Genomic DNA, 13,568 nt, shown 5'->3' on the forward strand with positions numbered 1-13,568 from the left:
ATGTCAGAATGCGCGACCTGATCTACGCCGCAGCCAATATCGGAAGAACTCAGCTGATCAGATAGCTCAAGGGGGAGCTATGCCAATAGATGCTGCCGTCCTCCAGGTCGTACGCAACTTCTCAGCAAGAGACTCCCGGCATTTGTAACTTTGTAACGGCTAAAGTCAGTTTGGCTATTTATCCATGAAGTGCACGGACTGACAGAAAAGGTCAGCGAGCTACATTATGTGGAGAAAAGAAACCACTTCTGAGCAACCGTGGCGGCCACTACCGCATTAGACAAGGAGCTCACTCCGCGAACCGTATACTTAGAAGCGGATGTGAGGGGAAGCACATTCTCTTAAAGAACTCTGTTGCAATCATCGCAGTACTCCATTCTGAGCAAGAAAACCAGATCCATCTGCTGCGCGCCCAAGTATACCATCCATCATGGCAACCGAAACCCGACCCAGCGTGCAGCCGGAATCGGTCTCCCAGTACGCTCTCACAGAATCCCAGAAAGCCCACTTCCTTCAGCACGGCTACGTCGTGATCCCAGACTGTTTTTCGCGCGAAAAGGCACTCTCATGGACGAAAGACGTCTGGATCCGTCTTGGGTACTCGCCGACTGACAAATCCACCTGGACATCAGAGCGTATTAACATGCCACACCATCGGGAGGAAGCAGTTCGGACGTTTGCGCCCAAGGCGTGGGCCGCGATCTGCGAGCTCTGCGGGGGGGAAGACCGGATCTCTGAGGAATTTGGTAGCTGGCGTGACAGTTTGATTGTGAATCTGGGGTTGCCGGAATATGAAGGGATGAAGAATCCCGATCCAAGAGAGCTGGATAACTGGCATGTTGATGGAGATTTTTTTTGGCATTTCCTCGACTCTCCAGAGCAGGCGCTGCTCGTTATTCCGTTGTTTTCGGATATAGCGCCAATGGGAGGGGGAACCATGATTTGTCCTGAGGCTATACCACTGATGGCGCGGTATCTGGTGGGTGCTCAACCCCTCCTGAACAAGCGGGCCAGGGTGCGCCTGACGAGGCCTTGCGTAGTCTCGCCTGACTCTATTCTGCCCATTATCTGCTATCTAACTTTTGGATTTAAACAGTACGAGCACCCCGAAGGCGTATCCCCGTACATGGTCCCTCGAGGCGAAGTCCAATCCCAAAACCCAGATGCTGAACCTGGCCTATCCTTTTACAGAAACTTGATCCAAAAATGCACGGACTTCCACGAGATGGCGGGGAAAACAGGCGATGTAGTCCTAGTGCACCCACTGATGTTGCACTCTGCGTCGCGGAACGTCCTGCGGACCCCGCGCATCATCACCAATCCACCGGTTGCTTTGAAGGAGCCTTTCAATTTTGACCGTGACGATCCGAGCAAGTATAGCCTGGTCGAGAAAAAGACGCTTTTGGCTCTAGGTAAGGACAGATTGAAGGGGTGGAAGATTACGACGGAGAGGGAGAGGATTATACCGGCGCGCCTGAAGAGGTTTCACGAGATGAAGATCAAGGAGGAGGAGCGGTTAAGGCAGGCGGCAGTGAGTGTGTAGTGGCATTGTAGTGTCTGTGATGTAAGCCAAGATTAAGTATACATTTTAGGGGCCTGGCATATTGCGGCACATTACTGAGTACCTCCCCACTTGCCATCGTGCCCAACGACCACAAATGTTGGCCATAATTGTAGAACAACAGCGCCCACCATCATGCAGCCTGCGAATACCTGAGCGCGCAGAAACTGGGCTTCAGTGAGATCTACCAAGGCTCCGGCAATTGGTGTCCCAGCCAACGACCCGAGCGAGCTAATCCCCCACATCATCCCCATCCGAGTCCCGAGCATCTTCAAATCTGGGCAAAGGGCAGGATGCGAAACAATCGATGTTGGCGCAGTCACTAGCACCCCCGTCAAGAAACCCCAGTAGCAAGACCAAACGATGAAGCCTGGGATATTGGTTGCCGCAATCCATGTGAACATGGCAATTGCCGAACCCGCCACGCAGCTAATGAGAATGCCAATGGGTTTCACTCGCGATCCCAACAGATATGGAACGGTTCGTCCGAATGCCGACGCGCCGTTGATAATGGATACCGCGTAGAAAGAAAGGCTGGTTGTTGTATTCAGCACAGTTCGGGCGTAGGACGGAACGTAGAATAGCGGAATCCAATAGCCGAGCATGACGAGCAACATCGATACCGATAGCAACATAAACGGGATATCTTTGAAAGCTTTCCAGTCGATCAGGCTGCGAGCACCGACCTTTTCGCCCGGGCGGCGGCATAGCATCGTGCAGGTAATAACAGCGAGGAACAGATTGATGAACGCGATGCAGCGAACCGTCCACGGGAAGCCGATCTTCGGCTGGAGCTGGCGAAACATGATCGGGAAGAGCACACTGCCCACGCTCGATCCGATTGATGCACAGCCAATGGCAATCGGACGTTTCGTAGTGAAATACATCGAAATCACGACAAGTGCTGGAATGTATGCAATGCCGCCACCAATGCCGACACAAAATCCCTGGGCAAGAATCACTTGATAGTATTGGGTAGCCAGACTAGTCATCATCATGCCAAATACAACAAGGAAGCTCCCCGAGATAATGAGAGGGCGAAGGTACCCAAGATCGACCAATGGTCCAGATACAACCCCCACCATGACCACGAGCGTTGCTTGGAGGCTTCCTACCCAGGAAATGGAGGAGGGGGATTCATCCGGGAGAAGTACCGTTTGATAGAACTCTTGGAAGGCACCATATGTACTGATCAATCCCCTGAGCCGCTGTTAGATTGCGTGCACGAGTGCTAGGCGCCGTGACATACCTACCAGGAATTGACGAAAACACAGAAAACCCCAACGACACTCAGCCACGCTTCCAAGCCGCCATTTGGTATTGTTTTCTGCGACTGAGCTTGTCCGTGAGGCTCAGCCGACGGCGGCGATCCTGTTTTCGATCGTGCTTCATCCATAGGAAATTGTCGTCCGGTTAATCCCCCAAGCCGCGAACCAAAATTGCCATGTCCATCCTCTTAGATGCCACGGCCAGGGGCAGGCGTCATTATTAATAAGATCGGAAAAAATTGCGCCATGGCCCCGGGCGGACCCAAACCTGCGGGGTGCTTTGTGGGGAGTCGGTTGGAGTACATAATGAAAATCCGCCCCTCGGCTCAATCACCGGCACTTGGCGAGATATATTGGCCCCACGATCGTTTACTACTGGGATACGGAACCAACTGGACGATTGGCTGCCTGCTATTAAGAAGAGGAGGCCGCGGTCCAGCCAAGAGCTGCGTACCGTTACAAGCATAGAGTGCGAGTGCTGCTTCCGGCACATCAGCTGAACGCAGTATTATAGTACATGCTTTGCCACAAAGCTGCCTGGTCGAATGTTCCTACCATCAAAGCATCGTCAAGTAGGTTTTCGCCGCCATCTTCAACAGACCACGAGAGCGGTTCCCATTGTAAATTAGAGGGGCCATGACTGGGAACTAAGGGCCCTTGCATGTACGTGCTCGAGGTAGTAAGCTGGGGATTGAAGGCAGAGGTAATCATCTGTTCCTGTGATGGCCAGTCGGCCGATTGTTGCATTGTACTAGGCTGCTGTCTTTCAGGAAAGGTGTTTTGTGCTGCAGGAACATTGCGGCGAATGTGAATGTTCCCTAGGAGCGGCACATTAACGGTTAACTCCTGCATCGGCGTAGGATTGCTTGCGTCCTGCTGTAGAAGGCTTCGTAGCGCACGGAGTGTCTTAGCCCCACGCTCAGCAAAATCGGCACCGACTCCATCTTTGGACTTCTCTTCCATAAGTTCGATGATTTGCGTGACGACGCGCTCTATACGGGGCTTGTCGATCTGAAAGGTACGATGGTCGGGGAATGGAGAGATATGAGAGAGTAAAAGGAGCGCTGCCATAGCTCCAAAGGCCTGAAGATCGAGCATTCGTAAAGTGAAGAATCCCGAGGGGAGCTTCTGGCGAATAAAATGGTATCTCTGGGCAACGGACTCACATGCATCAATGCAGGCTAATCGGCTGTACAAGTACTCTTCTGTCCGGTCTTGCCGGAGGGCGACCGGCAGGTGAGCCTTCATGACAAGGCAATAGTGCATGAACTGGACAATATGATCAGGCCTTAGATCATCCGTCGTATCTATGGTCCACCAAGACGAAGGGGTCTGGGAAGCAAGATCTCTTGCCTCTCGAATGATTTCGAGTACGGAAGTGTAAAGCTTCGTGGTCGGGCCTTCACTAGCACTGAGGTCTTCCAGGTCGTGAATCTTGGGCGAGATGTCCATCAGCCGGTTCATGTACACCGACGCCTGAACAACGCCATCGACTATTAGCTCGTCGGCATTTCTTAGCTGATACCGTCTAGTGTATGGTGGGAGGTTTATTAACAACCCGGACAAACGGTCGACCGTGCAAATCAGGTTCCATAGCTGCACCTTCTCATTCCGTTCTGCCTCGTCCGCAGGCCCGTTGGGCTTTTTTATTCGAGCGAGCTGTACGGCCTTGGGTAGACCCATCAGCTCCGCAAGCGCGATGAGATGTCGCAGTTTCAGCCAGCCCTTCTGGGCGTTTCCACGGCCCATTTGCCTGTTCCAAGCGTGTCAGAGGTTGCTATAGAAGAAAAAAATCACGAGACGAACTTACAAGCGAATGAAGTGGATGCACATTCCGAGCCCTTGAAATGTCCCGACCAACCTATCATGAGCCAGGACCAGACTTTCAGTGGCGTCTGACACGGTGCGCGCGAAATCTATCCGTCGATGGCATCCCTTTGATGGACTGTCCGGGCTCTCGCCTCCCTGCGGCACCTGCTGGGCGGTGATAGCCAGAGTCAATAGCCACGAAGCCAGAGCAATAATGTCCACGTCCGGTCCACACATCTCTTCGTAACGATCGAGGATTTCATGCCTTGAGCTGGGCACCGACGGTTGGGGCAACATGGTATGGACCATCTGCAGCCAGTCATAAGTGCAAACCAGCATTTCCGCCGTCTGTTCCTTAGTCGGGATCAGCTTCTGCAGCGCTGGGCGCACCCTCTCGGCGAGGTGGGCGGACGCTTTCTCTCTACGTTCCTGCAGTTGCTCATCACGGCGGTTGGTGTCAACAGTAAGCCAGTCATTCTGGAAAAGCGAGCGTAGGTGTGAAGGCTCCTCCGCAATAAAGATCTCGGATGCAGTGGATTCTGCGTCGGACTCGTCGGATCCGGGGGAGTGGGTCACCGTCTGATCGAGCTGGATCGACGGGTTGCCCCCAAGCTTGACCTCAATGTTGTTGACGGCTTTGGTTAACCGGCTAACCTGAGACTCCAGCTGTGCAATCCGATATCGGGAGGGCAATCGATTCGCTTGCCGTGGACGGGAACTGGACGTCTGAGCGAGACAAGCGGTGTTGCGTTCTGCGCACTGACGACATGTTGGCGCGTCTTCAGGGATACGAACGCAGCGGACTTTTCTTCTCCTACCTGGATTCGAGGTCAGTTAAGAGGTAGACGGCCAATGCTACCTGGTCGCGAAGCACGTACACTCGGTGCAGCTCTTGGTCCCCTTCCGAATGCCACCTGCGGCTGGACTATGGGGTGCAAGCATTCCGGCCACGTGAGGAATCCGACATCCGTCCGAAACGGACGCCGTTACACAATGCAGGAATCAACAGCGTGGGAGCTAAAATAGAATTAGCAAGATATGGTGATAAGATCTCGATGGGGTAACAAGGGGAATGAGTGGCTGGAGTTTCAAGAAGAGAGATGGAATTGGAGGGGAGAGGCGGCGGAGGACGGACGAACTGGCGACCGCGGACTCGGCCCTAGCTTAAGACCGACGGCGGCTTTGTCCGATCTGTATAGTCAGCCATCCAAGGGTCAGCGGTGTTGCTGCCGTTCTCCAGTGGATCGGACTCTTCAGATCCTTTGTTGAGCAAAGTTAACCTTATGACTCGAAGTTTCCTTGCTGGAGCCGGGGCCGGATGTCGCTGCCTTCAGGCCGCAATTTTCTCCATGCCGTCGAATTTATAGAGAAGGACGTCCTCAATTCCGCCGTTCACTCATTTAACACTTTACTCCAAAACAAAACGCATATATTCCTCTCCTAGTTGGTCCGCACGAATCTCACGACTAGATACCTGTTCAACACCATCTTTCGCCTCCTTATCGAGTTTCGTTCAATCCACCAAGACGGGATAGTACGAGAAGATGCCTTCTTCGTTCGAGAAGCGCGGCGGCCCCTACGCCTCCCCAACGGCAGGCATGGGAGGCCTCCCGAGCAACAACCCGGACACAATCGTCTGCGCTGTACTCCTCGCCATATATGTTGGGTTTGCAGTGATCAATATGACGATTCTGCAGAGGAACAACAAGCGGAAACACAAGTTCATCCTATCGGGCATGCTGTTTGGCTTCTGTATGGCACGGATCACGACACTTGTTCTCCGCATTGTTTGGGCCAACCGCCAGCATAACGTTCGACTCGCCATTGCCGCCAATGTCTTCGTCAATGCTGGTGTCTTGCTGGTCTATATTATCAACTTGATCCTCGCGCAGCGCATCCTCCGGGCGAAGCAACCCCATATCGGTTGGCATCCGATCGCACGCATCGGCAGCAAGGTGTTCTACTATCTTATCCCCGCTGCGTTGATCATGGTCATTACGGCGATCGTGGTTTCTTCCTATTCTCTCAATCCGGGCACGCGCTCCGACTGCCGCGATGTGCAGCTGGCTGCAATCACCTACCTTCTCATCTTCACTTGCCTCCCATTGCTCCATATCGTTCCCGCGGTCTTGCTACCACAGTCCAAGCAAGAGGAGTCCTTTGGACAGGGCAGTATGTTCGCTAAGGTCATTGTCGTCACCGTCTCAACGTGCCTGTGCATTTTAATTGCTGGTTTCAAGGCGGGTACTCTGTGGAGTCCTGCTCGGCCGATCTCGAACCCGGCTTGGTATCACTCCAAAGCAGCCTTTTATGTCTTCAATTTTGCACTTGAAATCATGATCTTGGGCTTGCTGACCTTTAGCCGTATTGACAAACGATTCCACATTCCTAACGGGTCCACCAAACCAGGCGACTACAGCAGGATGGAAAAGAAGAGTTCTGGGGACGCCTCCTCAGAGCGGACGATTGCTGCAGAGCCCAAGGTTTTGCCTTGAACGGTTCTTCTCTTTTCTTTTTTATTTATTGTCTCTTTTAATGCGGAAATAATCTCATTTCCAGCGCAGACTTAGACGGAGGTTAAAGTTCTTGCTGCTAATAATAATAATGTGCATTACTAGCGATATCATGTTTAGATAAGGGCGGTTTAATTTCATGCTACTATTACCGTGAACAATACAACAACTTCTTTTTGTTCTTCCACATTTTTCAGTCAAAACTTTACCTTTTTCGCAGCCGCCAGCTCCTCAGGATATGGAACCTTGATCGAAGCAGAGCCTTATACCCGGCTGGACGAATTAGGGGAAAACAACCCGGCGAGTGGGCGCTTCGCTGCCCCGTGGGTCCTAATCAGCAATTGGACTTGCTGCGACAATTCGCACTAGCGGGCTAACAGCGCTTCCCAACCATCCATCCTTTATCCCACCCTTCTCAGATCGAGATTTATCGAGATTCTTCTTGTGTGAGAGCCTCATACCATCATGACGCACTCCAGAAACGCGATGATCCAAATTCGAGCCGTTCTTCAGAGTCAATCAAACCCCGCAGCCTGTCACTGTTGCGAAGATTGCTGATCGCACGCTCAATTCTCTATAAGATAACCTCCAACAGACAGATCCTTCCGAACTCCGTATTACTCTTGCTACTGCATGAGTTGCGTCGCGTCTTCTTGCAATTGTCAATATGAGCAAGGCACTTAGGGTCTGGCCCTCCGCCGACCCCTCCAACCCTGGAATAGCGTCGACGGAAGATCTGTCCCCAGTGGATCTCATCTGTCTTCAGAAATCCAGACCCATCGAGGGCCATGCTTCTGCACCGAACGATTAGCAGCTGCAATTCAGGGACCCGAGCATCACGCCAGACACGATGCAGCCAAAGACGGGAGAACCGTGCATCTAGGCGAAGGAACAGTCAAACCTGCCCTCTCAGAAGACATCGAGCTCGCGATGTCTCACTTGGAAGCCAATCCTAAACACCGCCAAGAGTATGGTGGTGCAGTGCAACTGCAAGAGTGCCGTGTAAGGTGAACACTGCAGGGCTCAGCCAATGAGGTGCCTCAGGAACCCCAACTGCCCACAGCCGCGAGCTGCCCGCAAACAGTTATAAACAGCCATGCTTGCTACTGTGAACTGCCGTCCCTCATCTTGCAACAATGTTGCTCCTCGCCCTCTGGATCGGGGCTGTTATCGCCCAAGATGGTAAGTCCTTTTCGCAGAGGTGGATTGAGAGCATGTGACTGACTTATATGGCTAGCCATTACCAGCGATCAATGGCTCATCACACTCAACACCTCAATCTTTTGGCCGACATCCACGAATTACTTTTACGGTCCCACAACCGGACCTAGCGCGTCCGCGGTATCCTGCAATGCTGCCTGGGTTGAGTACGCGCGGCGGTCTACCGAGCTGCGGTCTTTGGGGCCCACGGCTACAAGCCCTTCGTTAGCATCATATATGACGAGCGAAGGAGCCTGCCGAACTTCGGTTTCTCCTGAGGCGTGGTCCAATACCCATTCTGGTCCACTTACCACGCTCTGCGATGGCGCGCCTCGTGCATTGGGACCCAGAGAAATAGTGACAGCGTACTATCCCGGCACTGGCCCATGCGTCAGTAGTTACAGAACCAACACTTACACTGAGACCTTCTACCGCGAACCGTCGGTCACTCCAGACTGCAGTCTGGAGACGACTGACTGTGTTCCAATCTGGCAGACATATTCGAGCCTTTCCAGTTCGTGGCGGGATTCCGTAGTCACGCCCACACCCGGTGACACCAACAGCCCGATTCCACCATTTGACTGCCCAACACCCGCTCGCACGTATCCAGAAGAAAACCCTTGCTCCAACTGCCACTTTCTTCCTGGAACAGCAACTCTCTTCTACTGGCCCGTCACTACCGTAGCAGGTGATCTCTGTCTGCAGAACGGAACCACCGTGCCTGCCTCGGGTCCCAGCACCGCCATTGTGAACGGAGAGACTTTCATCTCACCCACTGTTTACCTCTCGTTCACGTCCATCTACGCTTGGAGCAACCGCCGCGCCCATCCCGGGAGTCAGTGCGGAGTCGACCACAGCAACACCATCGTTTCCCTGAACCCGTCCACTCTTACCTCGATGCGCAACCACCGGAACGCGAAATACCCAATTATAGGAACCGCGTATCCTTTTAATTTTGCCGAGTTCATGCCGCATGAAATTGGAAACTATACTCAGTCATTGATCCCATGGCCGCAGTACCGCGGGGGCCAGCAGTGCCCAATTCCGGACGGCAATACCTGTACGATGATTCGGGACGACTACATGCCTTGGCTGATGATTCCGGAGGAAGTGAGGGATATTGACCCAGGGTGGAGTGTTTGCGATAACGACTGGTATATCCCGCCTGTTACAATGGTTGCGCTTGATAAGCCAGAGATAAATATCACGCCGACTCCGGAAGCAAGCGAGTTTAGGCTGGATGCAGCGGCGGCGCCGAAGGAGGGACTCGCGGCGACGACGCCAGAGCCTACTAGGGGTTGGTAAAAGTCCAGTTGTGTTATTTCGAACGTCCCAAACAAGAAATATGTGCGACTACGTCGAAGTAAAATCTGCTTGTTGACTCGCATAAGGATTGGCTTCGCTGCAACTAACTTGGGTCGCCTGACGAAATATGTCAATGCTGATGTTGATATGCTCTTCATGTCACTTGGTCCCATAGTTTCTTCTTTCTCCAGAAGAACTGTAAAAGACAGACTCCTCCGAGCGGTCCAATCGTCTCATTATTCCTGCCCATAACTTGATCTTTTGTTAGAGTGGTCCTTCAGCCTAAATCGCATCACGACCACCCCGCGGCCGTGGTCAAGATTGCGTTGCGCTGTCCGACTATATACCTCATAAGGCCAAACCGCGAGGGTCCATGGTTGTGTAGACGAATTTGATCGACAAGGCTAGCCACAATAGTTGGACGTATTCTAAAAAGCACCAGTTTGAGCTAATAAGATGGCTGCTATAACAGTTCCCTTTATCTCGGGGTAAGATACTGTATATCATCCTCAGCCTAGACCGAAATTGACCATACAAATTGTAGTGGAAGAAAATGCATCACATCAAGATAAAAGGCCAGGATCCAGATGAATGCATGCAAGATTTCATTCCAACCCGCAAAGCAACAGGACCAGTCTGGTTACATCAACTTCCCATACGTCTTCCCAGCCTCGTCCAGCTCCTCGCTTTGCATAAACTCTTTGAAGCGCTGCAGCCGCGAGTCCCTGCGCTGGCGACTGAGTGTGTTCTGGCCGCCGCTGTCAGTTTGATTCTGGCCTTGCTCGTTCCCCTCAGTGCTGCTCTGACGCTCCAGTCCAATAGCAAGATCAGGCTTTTCTATCTCTCCTTCTCCAACGCTGCTGCGGCGACGCTGGTGATGGGGATGCGGCTGGAGCATGCGCTCTATGAAGCCTTCCCTGTGGTCTATTACCGTGGGTATAGGTTCAGCAGCATTTGGGTTGCGAGATCAGCGCACCTTCAGGCATGAGTGGCAAGTCGGAGTACCCTTTACTATATTTCTATCTGTTGACCGTGCTTAAGAGATCATGAGTGGGAATAGTGCGGGGAAAGATGGAGTGTTTGAGGACTCGTGGTATTATTCTTTGCGTGGCGAATGCCCGGCCCGTCCACAGTCCGGGTCGCCATTCACGTCACGACTATTATCATTCTACACAATATCTCATCCAATAGATATCCAGAATGATCCAAGGGAAGGACCAAGAACATATCCACCATGCTACCGCTAGAAACAAAAAAGTCACAGCTTCACCCCACCCCTCTTCAGCTCCGCCTCCGTCCACTCCCAGAGCCTTCTTCCCATCTTCTGATCGACGACATAGCGGTTCTTCAGCTTGACGATGCCAACTGGAGTATAGTACGCCCCATTAACCAGCTCTCCTTTCTTCGCACCAACCGCAGCCCAGAGCTGATTCCACGCACCCTGCTCAACTTTCGTCGCGATCAATCCCAAAAGCTTGACTGCCAAGGCAGCGATCGGATTGCTCGCGCTCGTAGCGGCGTAGAGGTCCGTCACGATAATGCCCGGGTGCACAGAGACCGCTGTAAGCGAGGGGAAACGACGGGCCAGTTCTGCAGCAAAGAGGATATTCGCGGCCTTTGATGCTCCATACCGCGCGTTAGTATTGCACCTCTTCAACTCATCTTGGTTGAGCATGGTCTCAAAATCTGGAGCCAGGTTATGACCGATGGAAGAGAGGGATATAACGCGAACGTCAGAGTCCGGCTTCTGCGTGGTCTCGAGTAGAACCGGTAACAGCAATTTCGTGAGCAAAAAGTGCCCCGTATGGTTCGTCCCTAGCTGGATCTCGTGCCCGAGATCTGTCTCGCCTGGTGGAAGGGACATGACGCCTGCATTCAGGATCAGGACGTCGAGGCGCGAGGCATGTGCTCTGAAAGTCTCTGCTGCATCGTGAATTGATTTCGTAGAGGCGAGGTCGAGAGGAAGCCAGGTGATTTTGATATTAGGGGCTGTCGACTCAAGCTCCCTTACTGCGTTTTGCGCCTTTTCTTCGGACCGCGCGGCCAAGAAGACCTGCTCCGGATTGTGCTTGATGATTTGCCGGATCGTTTCTTTCCCAAGACCAGTATTTCCTGCCCCTTGTTAGCACCTAATCCTTACGTGGACTGAATCTATTGGCGATACTAACCCCCCGTAACGAGCACAACCTTCCCCGCAAGATCTGGAATATCGCGTTCAGGGCAGAAACTAACGCCGCCGATATAGTTTGTGGGATTCAAGTTTGCCCAAACAAAGGCCGCTGCTGAAGTGATGAACATGGTCGCGTCACTTTTTGTTGTGGGATTGAGGTGTTCTGCGATGGGACAGGAGGCCGGTTTATTTGGCGTGGCAGCCTCGTCAATAAATACTCCGTACACGGGCAATGGTGTAACCGCGGTTGATCCTCAGGAAGCCCACTTGCGGGAGCATTGGGCCAGGGGACGAACGTCATTCCATATGGATAATGCAGATCTTGAGCCTTCTGTGGCTGGGCTTGTAGCGCCTCGAACTGGGTGAGAATATCCAGTGGATGACATCGCAATATAACTGTAGACATCTTAGTCAAATCGGTCATCTCTTGGTTGCTTCTGTCTTGGTCGAAGGTCGCGATCAGTGAATCCGGTCCGAACAGCTCGTATTTAACCCATTGGATAAATTCGCATAATTATGTCATGACTTTCATGCAGTGTCATGTGATCACTGTGGATTGGGCTGTGGTTGGTCGTCAGTTTTTCATCGCTTCCATCCGACAATGAGCTCAGCGTCAACAACATCGGATACCAAAGCTTTGTTCGTAGCTGAAGCCAGGATTAGTTGAGGGTCAATTATGACGAGAATGGTCAGAAATCACGTTAGACAATGGAGGAGCACGTATATCGCTAGACAATTCTCTCAAGCCGGGCAGAACCGGCTTATAGGACAGCGTTGTTGGAAGTAGAAGAGAAACAGGGCAAACTTCAAGGATGTCCTGTGTACCAAGATGACGAAATACACTACTTGCTTACAATATATAAACGTATTTTTGACTGCCTTGCATGGTTGAACTTGTTCTTGTCTGCCTTCTAATCCACCAACCTTCTTAACTTTCTATGCTACGAAACTTGCCAGAGTGGCTGTACTATATGTACGAAAGAGACTGGACCCCGTTCGTTCTAAGCGCTTGCCCTGAACTCCTTCAACCTCCTCCTTTGCGCCCCGTTCTCATCGAAATTCCTCTCATCAAGCCATCCTTCGAACGCCTTCTTGAGTTCCGGCCACTCCTCCCTCACAATCGAGAACCACGCCGTATCCCGATTCCGCCCCTTAACAACCATATGCTGACGAAAGACACCCTCAAACTGGAACCCCAGGCGGAGCGCCGCACGCCTGGACCCCTCATTAAGCGCATTACACTTCCACTCAACACGTCTGTACCCCAGCTCTTCAATCGCATGCCATAGGAGAAGGTAGACGGCCTCCGTTGCGCCGATTGTACGCTGCAGTGCCTTGGTAAAAATTACATGTCCTATTTCAATGCGCCTGTGCTCGGAGGATATATTCAAGAATGCGATGTAGCCGATCGCGTTCCCGGTTGTCGGGCGAGATGGACGCGTATCGATTATCGCGAAGAAGACGGGATCTCTTGAATTCTCTCTAGCAGCAAAATCGGCGCGTAGATGAGCGACATCGCCGTATGGCCCGTCGGGGATGTAATCCCATAGAGCGGTTTGGAATGGGTCTGCATTGTTGACGAGGGGGAAGAGCTCGTCTGCGTGGGTGGCTCTTAGAGGGACAAGATTGACTGTTCGGCCCGTGAGAATGGTTGGTGCTGGGTGCGTCGAAACTGGGAGCTCAACAATAGCGCCTACTGGTCGGTTCGACATTTTTTTTTGTGCTTTGCTGAGGACACATTT

The 13,568-nt window shown here is 52.4% G+C and overlaps 8 protein-coding genes across 8 annotated transcripts; 3 read left to right on the forward strand and 5 right to left on the reverse strand.

Moving 5' to 3' along the window:
- The first annotated feature begins 131 nt into the window (after window positions 1-131).
- Window positions 132-1,579, forward strand: BDW70DRAFT_98056 (uncharacterized protein). The gene is made up of 3 exons (XM_073745332.1): window positions 132-164; window positions 216-979; window positions 1,097-1,579. The coding sequence occupies exons 2-3, from the start codon at window positions 431-433 to the stop codon at window positions 1,541-1,543; spliced, it is 996 nt and encodes a 331-aa protein (XP_073593132.1). The 5' UTR covers window positions 132-164; window positions 216-430; the 3' UTR covers window positions 1,544-1,579.
- Window positions 1,579-3,139, reverse strand: BDW70DRAFT_98064 (putative MFS monocarboxylate transporter). Its single transcript, XM_073745334.1, has 2 exons — window positions 2,815-3,139; window positions 1,579-2,761 (listed from the first exon to the last, which is right to left on the reverse strand). The coding sequence occupies exons 1-2, from the start codon at window positions 2,955-2,957 to the stop codon at window positions 1,615-1,617; spliced, it is 1,290 nt and encodes a 429-aa protein (XP_073593133.1). The 5' UTR covers window positions 2,958-3,139; the 3' UTR covers window positions 1,579-1,614.
- BDW70DRAFT_98063 (transcription factor domain-containing protein) lies at window positions 3,140-5,706 on the reverse strand. The gene is made up of 3 exons (XM_073745333.1): window positions 5,517-5,706; window positions 4,640-5,456; window positions 3,140-4,582 (listed from the first exon to the last, which is right to left on the reverse strand). The coding sequence occupies exons 1-3, from the start codon at window positions 5,578-5,580 to the stop codon at window positions 3,322-3,324; spliced, it is 2,142 nt and encodes a 713-aa protein (XP_073593134.1). The 5' UTR covers window positions 5,581-5,706; the 3' UTR covers window positions 3,140-3,321.
- A 269-nt stretch (window positions 5,707-5,975) lies between these two features.
- BDW70DRAFT_170411 (uncharacterized protein) lies at window positions 5,976-7,284 on the forward strand. The gene has a single exon (XM_073742923.1). It carries the CDS (start codon window positions 6,183-6,185, stop codon window positions 7,131-7,133), a length of 951 nt encoding a protein of 316 aa, XP_073593135.1. The 5' UTR covers window positions 5,976-6,182; the 3' UTR covers window positions 7,134-7,284.
- Window positions 7,285-8,285: 1,001 nt separating this feature from the next.
- Window positions 8,286-9,905, forward strand: BDW70DRAFT_98092 (uncharacterized protein; the record flags this gene model as incomplete). Its single annotated transcript, XM_073745335.1, has 2 exons — window positions 8,286-8,333; window positions 8,389-9,905. Coding segments are annotated over 2 exons (1,316 nt in total), but the record flags the coding sequence as incomplete, so codon positions are not given.
- Window positions 9,906-10,296: 391 nt separating this feature from the next.
- Window positions 10,297-10,642, reverse strand: BDW70DRAFT_162688 (uncharacterized protein; the record flags this gene model as incomplete). Its single annotated transcript, XM_073741169.1, has 2 exons — window positions 10,297-10,580; window positions 10,633-10,642. The coding sequence occupies 2 exons, from the start codon at window positions 10,640-10,642 to the stop codon at window positions 10,297-10,299; spliced, it is 294 nt and encodes a 97-aa protein (XP_073593137.1).
- A 272-nt stretch (window positions 10,643-10,914) lies between these two features.
- On the reverse strand, window positions 10,915-11,954 carry BDW70DRAFT_162689 (putative short-chain dehydrogenase/reductase family protein; the record flags this gene model as incomplete). The annotated part of the gene is made up of 2 exons (XM_073741170.1): window positions 10,915-11,768; window positions 11,825-11,954. The coding sequence occupies 2 exons, from the start codon at window positions 11,952-11,954 to the stop codon at window positions 10,915-10,917; spliced, it is 984 nt and encodes a 327-aa protein (XP_073593138.1).
- An 873-nt stretch (window positions 11,955-12,827) lies between these two features.
- On the reverse strand, window positions 12,828-13,538 carry BDW70DRAFT_152574 (GNAT family N-acetyltransferase; the record flags this gene model as incomplete). The annotated part of the gene is made up of 1 exon (XM_073739463.1): window positions 12,828-13,538. The coding sequence occupies one exon, from the start codon at window positions 13,536-13,538 to the stop codon at window positions 12,828-12,830; it is 711 nt and encodes a 236-aa protein (XP_073593139.1).
- Between the last annotated feature and the right edge of the window lie 30 nt (window positions 13,539-13,568).

The sequence above is a fragment of the Aspergillus foveolatus genome, assembly GCF_047715535.1.
Source record: "Aspergillus foveolatus strain CBS 279.81 unplaced genomic scaffold BDW70scaffold_54, whole genome shotgun sequence".
In the NCBI taxonomy this organism is placed as follows: domain Eukaryota; kingdom Fungi; phylum Ascomycota; class Eurotiomycetes; order Eurotiales; family Aspergillaceae; genus Aspergillus; species Aspergillus foveolatus.

What these genes read in the sequence shown, in the direction of transcription:
- BDW70DRAFT_170411 (XM_073742923.1), top strand. Translation starts at nt 6,183, where the DNA reads ATGCCTTCTTCGTTCGAGAAGCGCGGCGGCCCCTACGCCTCCCCAACG.
- BDW70DRAFT_98063 (XM_073745333.1), bottom strand. Translation starts at nt 5,580, where the DNA reads ATGCTTGCACCCCATAGTCCAGCCGCAGGTGGCATTCGGAAGGGGACC. An exon ending in GACCAAGAGCTGCACCGAGT is followed by an intron (nt 5,457 to 5,516) that starts GTACGTGCTTCG and finishes CCTCGAATCCAG; the next exon opens with GTAGGAGAAGAAAAGTCCGC. An exon ending in TGCATCCACTTCATTCGCTT is followed by an intron (nt 4,583 to 4,639) that starts GTAAGTTCGTCT and finishes CGCTTGGAACAG; the next exon opens with GCAAATGGGCCGTGGAAACG.
- BDW70DRAFT_98064 (XM_073745334.1), bottom strand. Translation starts at nt 2,957, where the DNA reads ATGGATGAAGCACGATCGAAAACAGGATCGCCGCCGTCGGCTGAGCCT. An exon ending in TGTGTTTTCGTCAATTCCTG is followed by an intron (nt 2,762 to 2,814) that starts GTAGGTATGTCA and finishes ACAGCGGCTCAG; the next exon opens with GGGATTGATCAGTACATATG.
- BDW70DRAFT_98056 (XM_073745332.1), top strand. Translation starts at nt 431, where the DNA reads ATGGCAACCGAAACCCGACCCAGCGTGCAGCCGGAATCGGTCTCCCAG. An exon ending in CACTGATGGCGCGGTATCTG is followed by an intron (nt 980 to 1,096) that starts GTGGGTGCTCAA and finishes GGATTTAAACAG; the next exon opens with TACGAGCACCCCGAAGGCGT.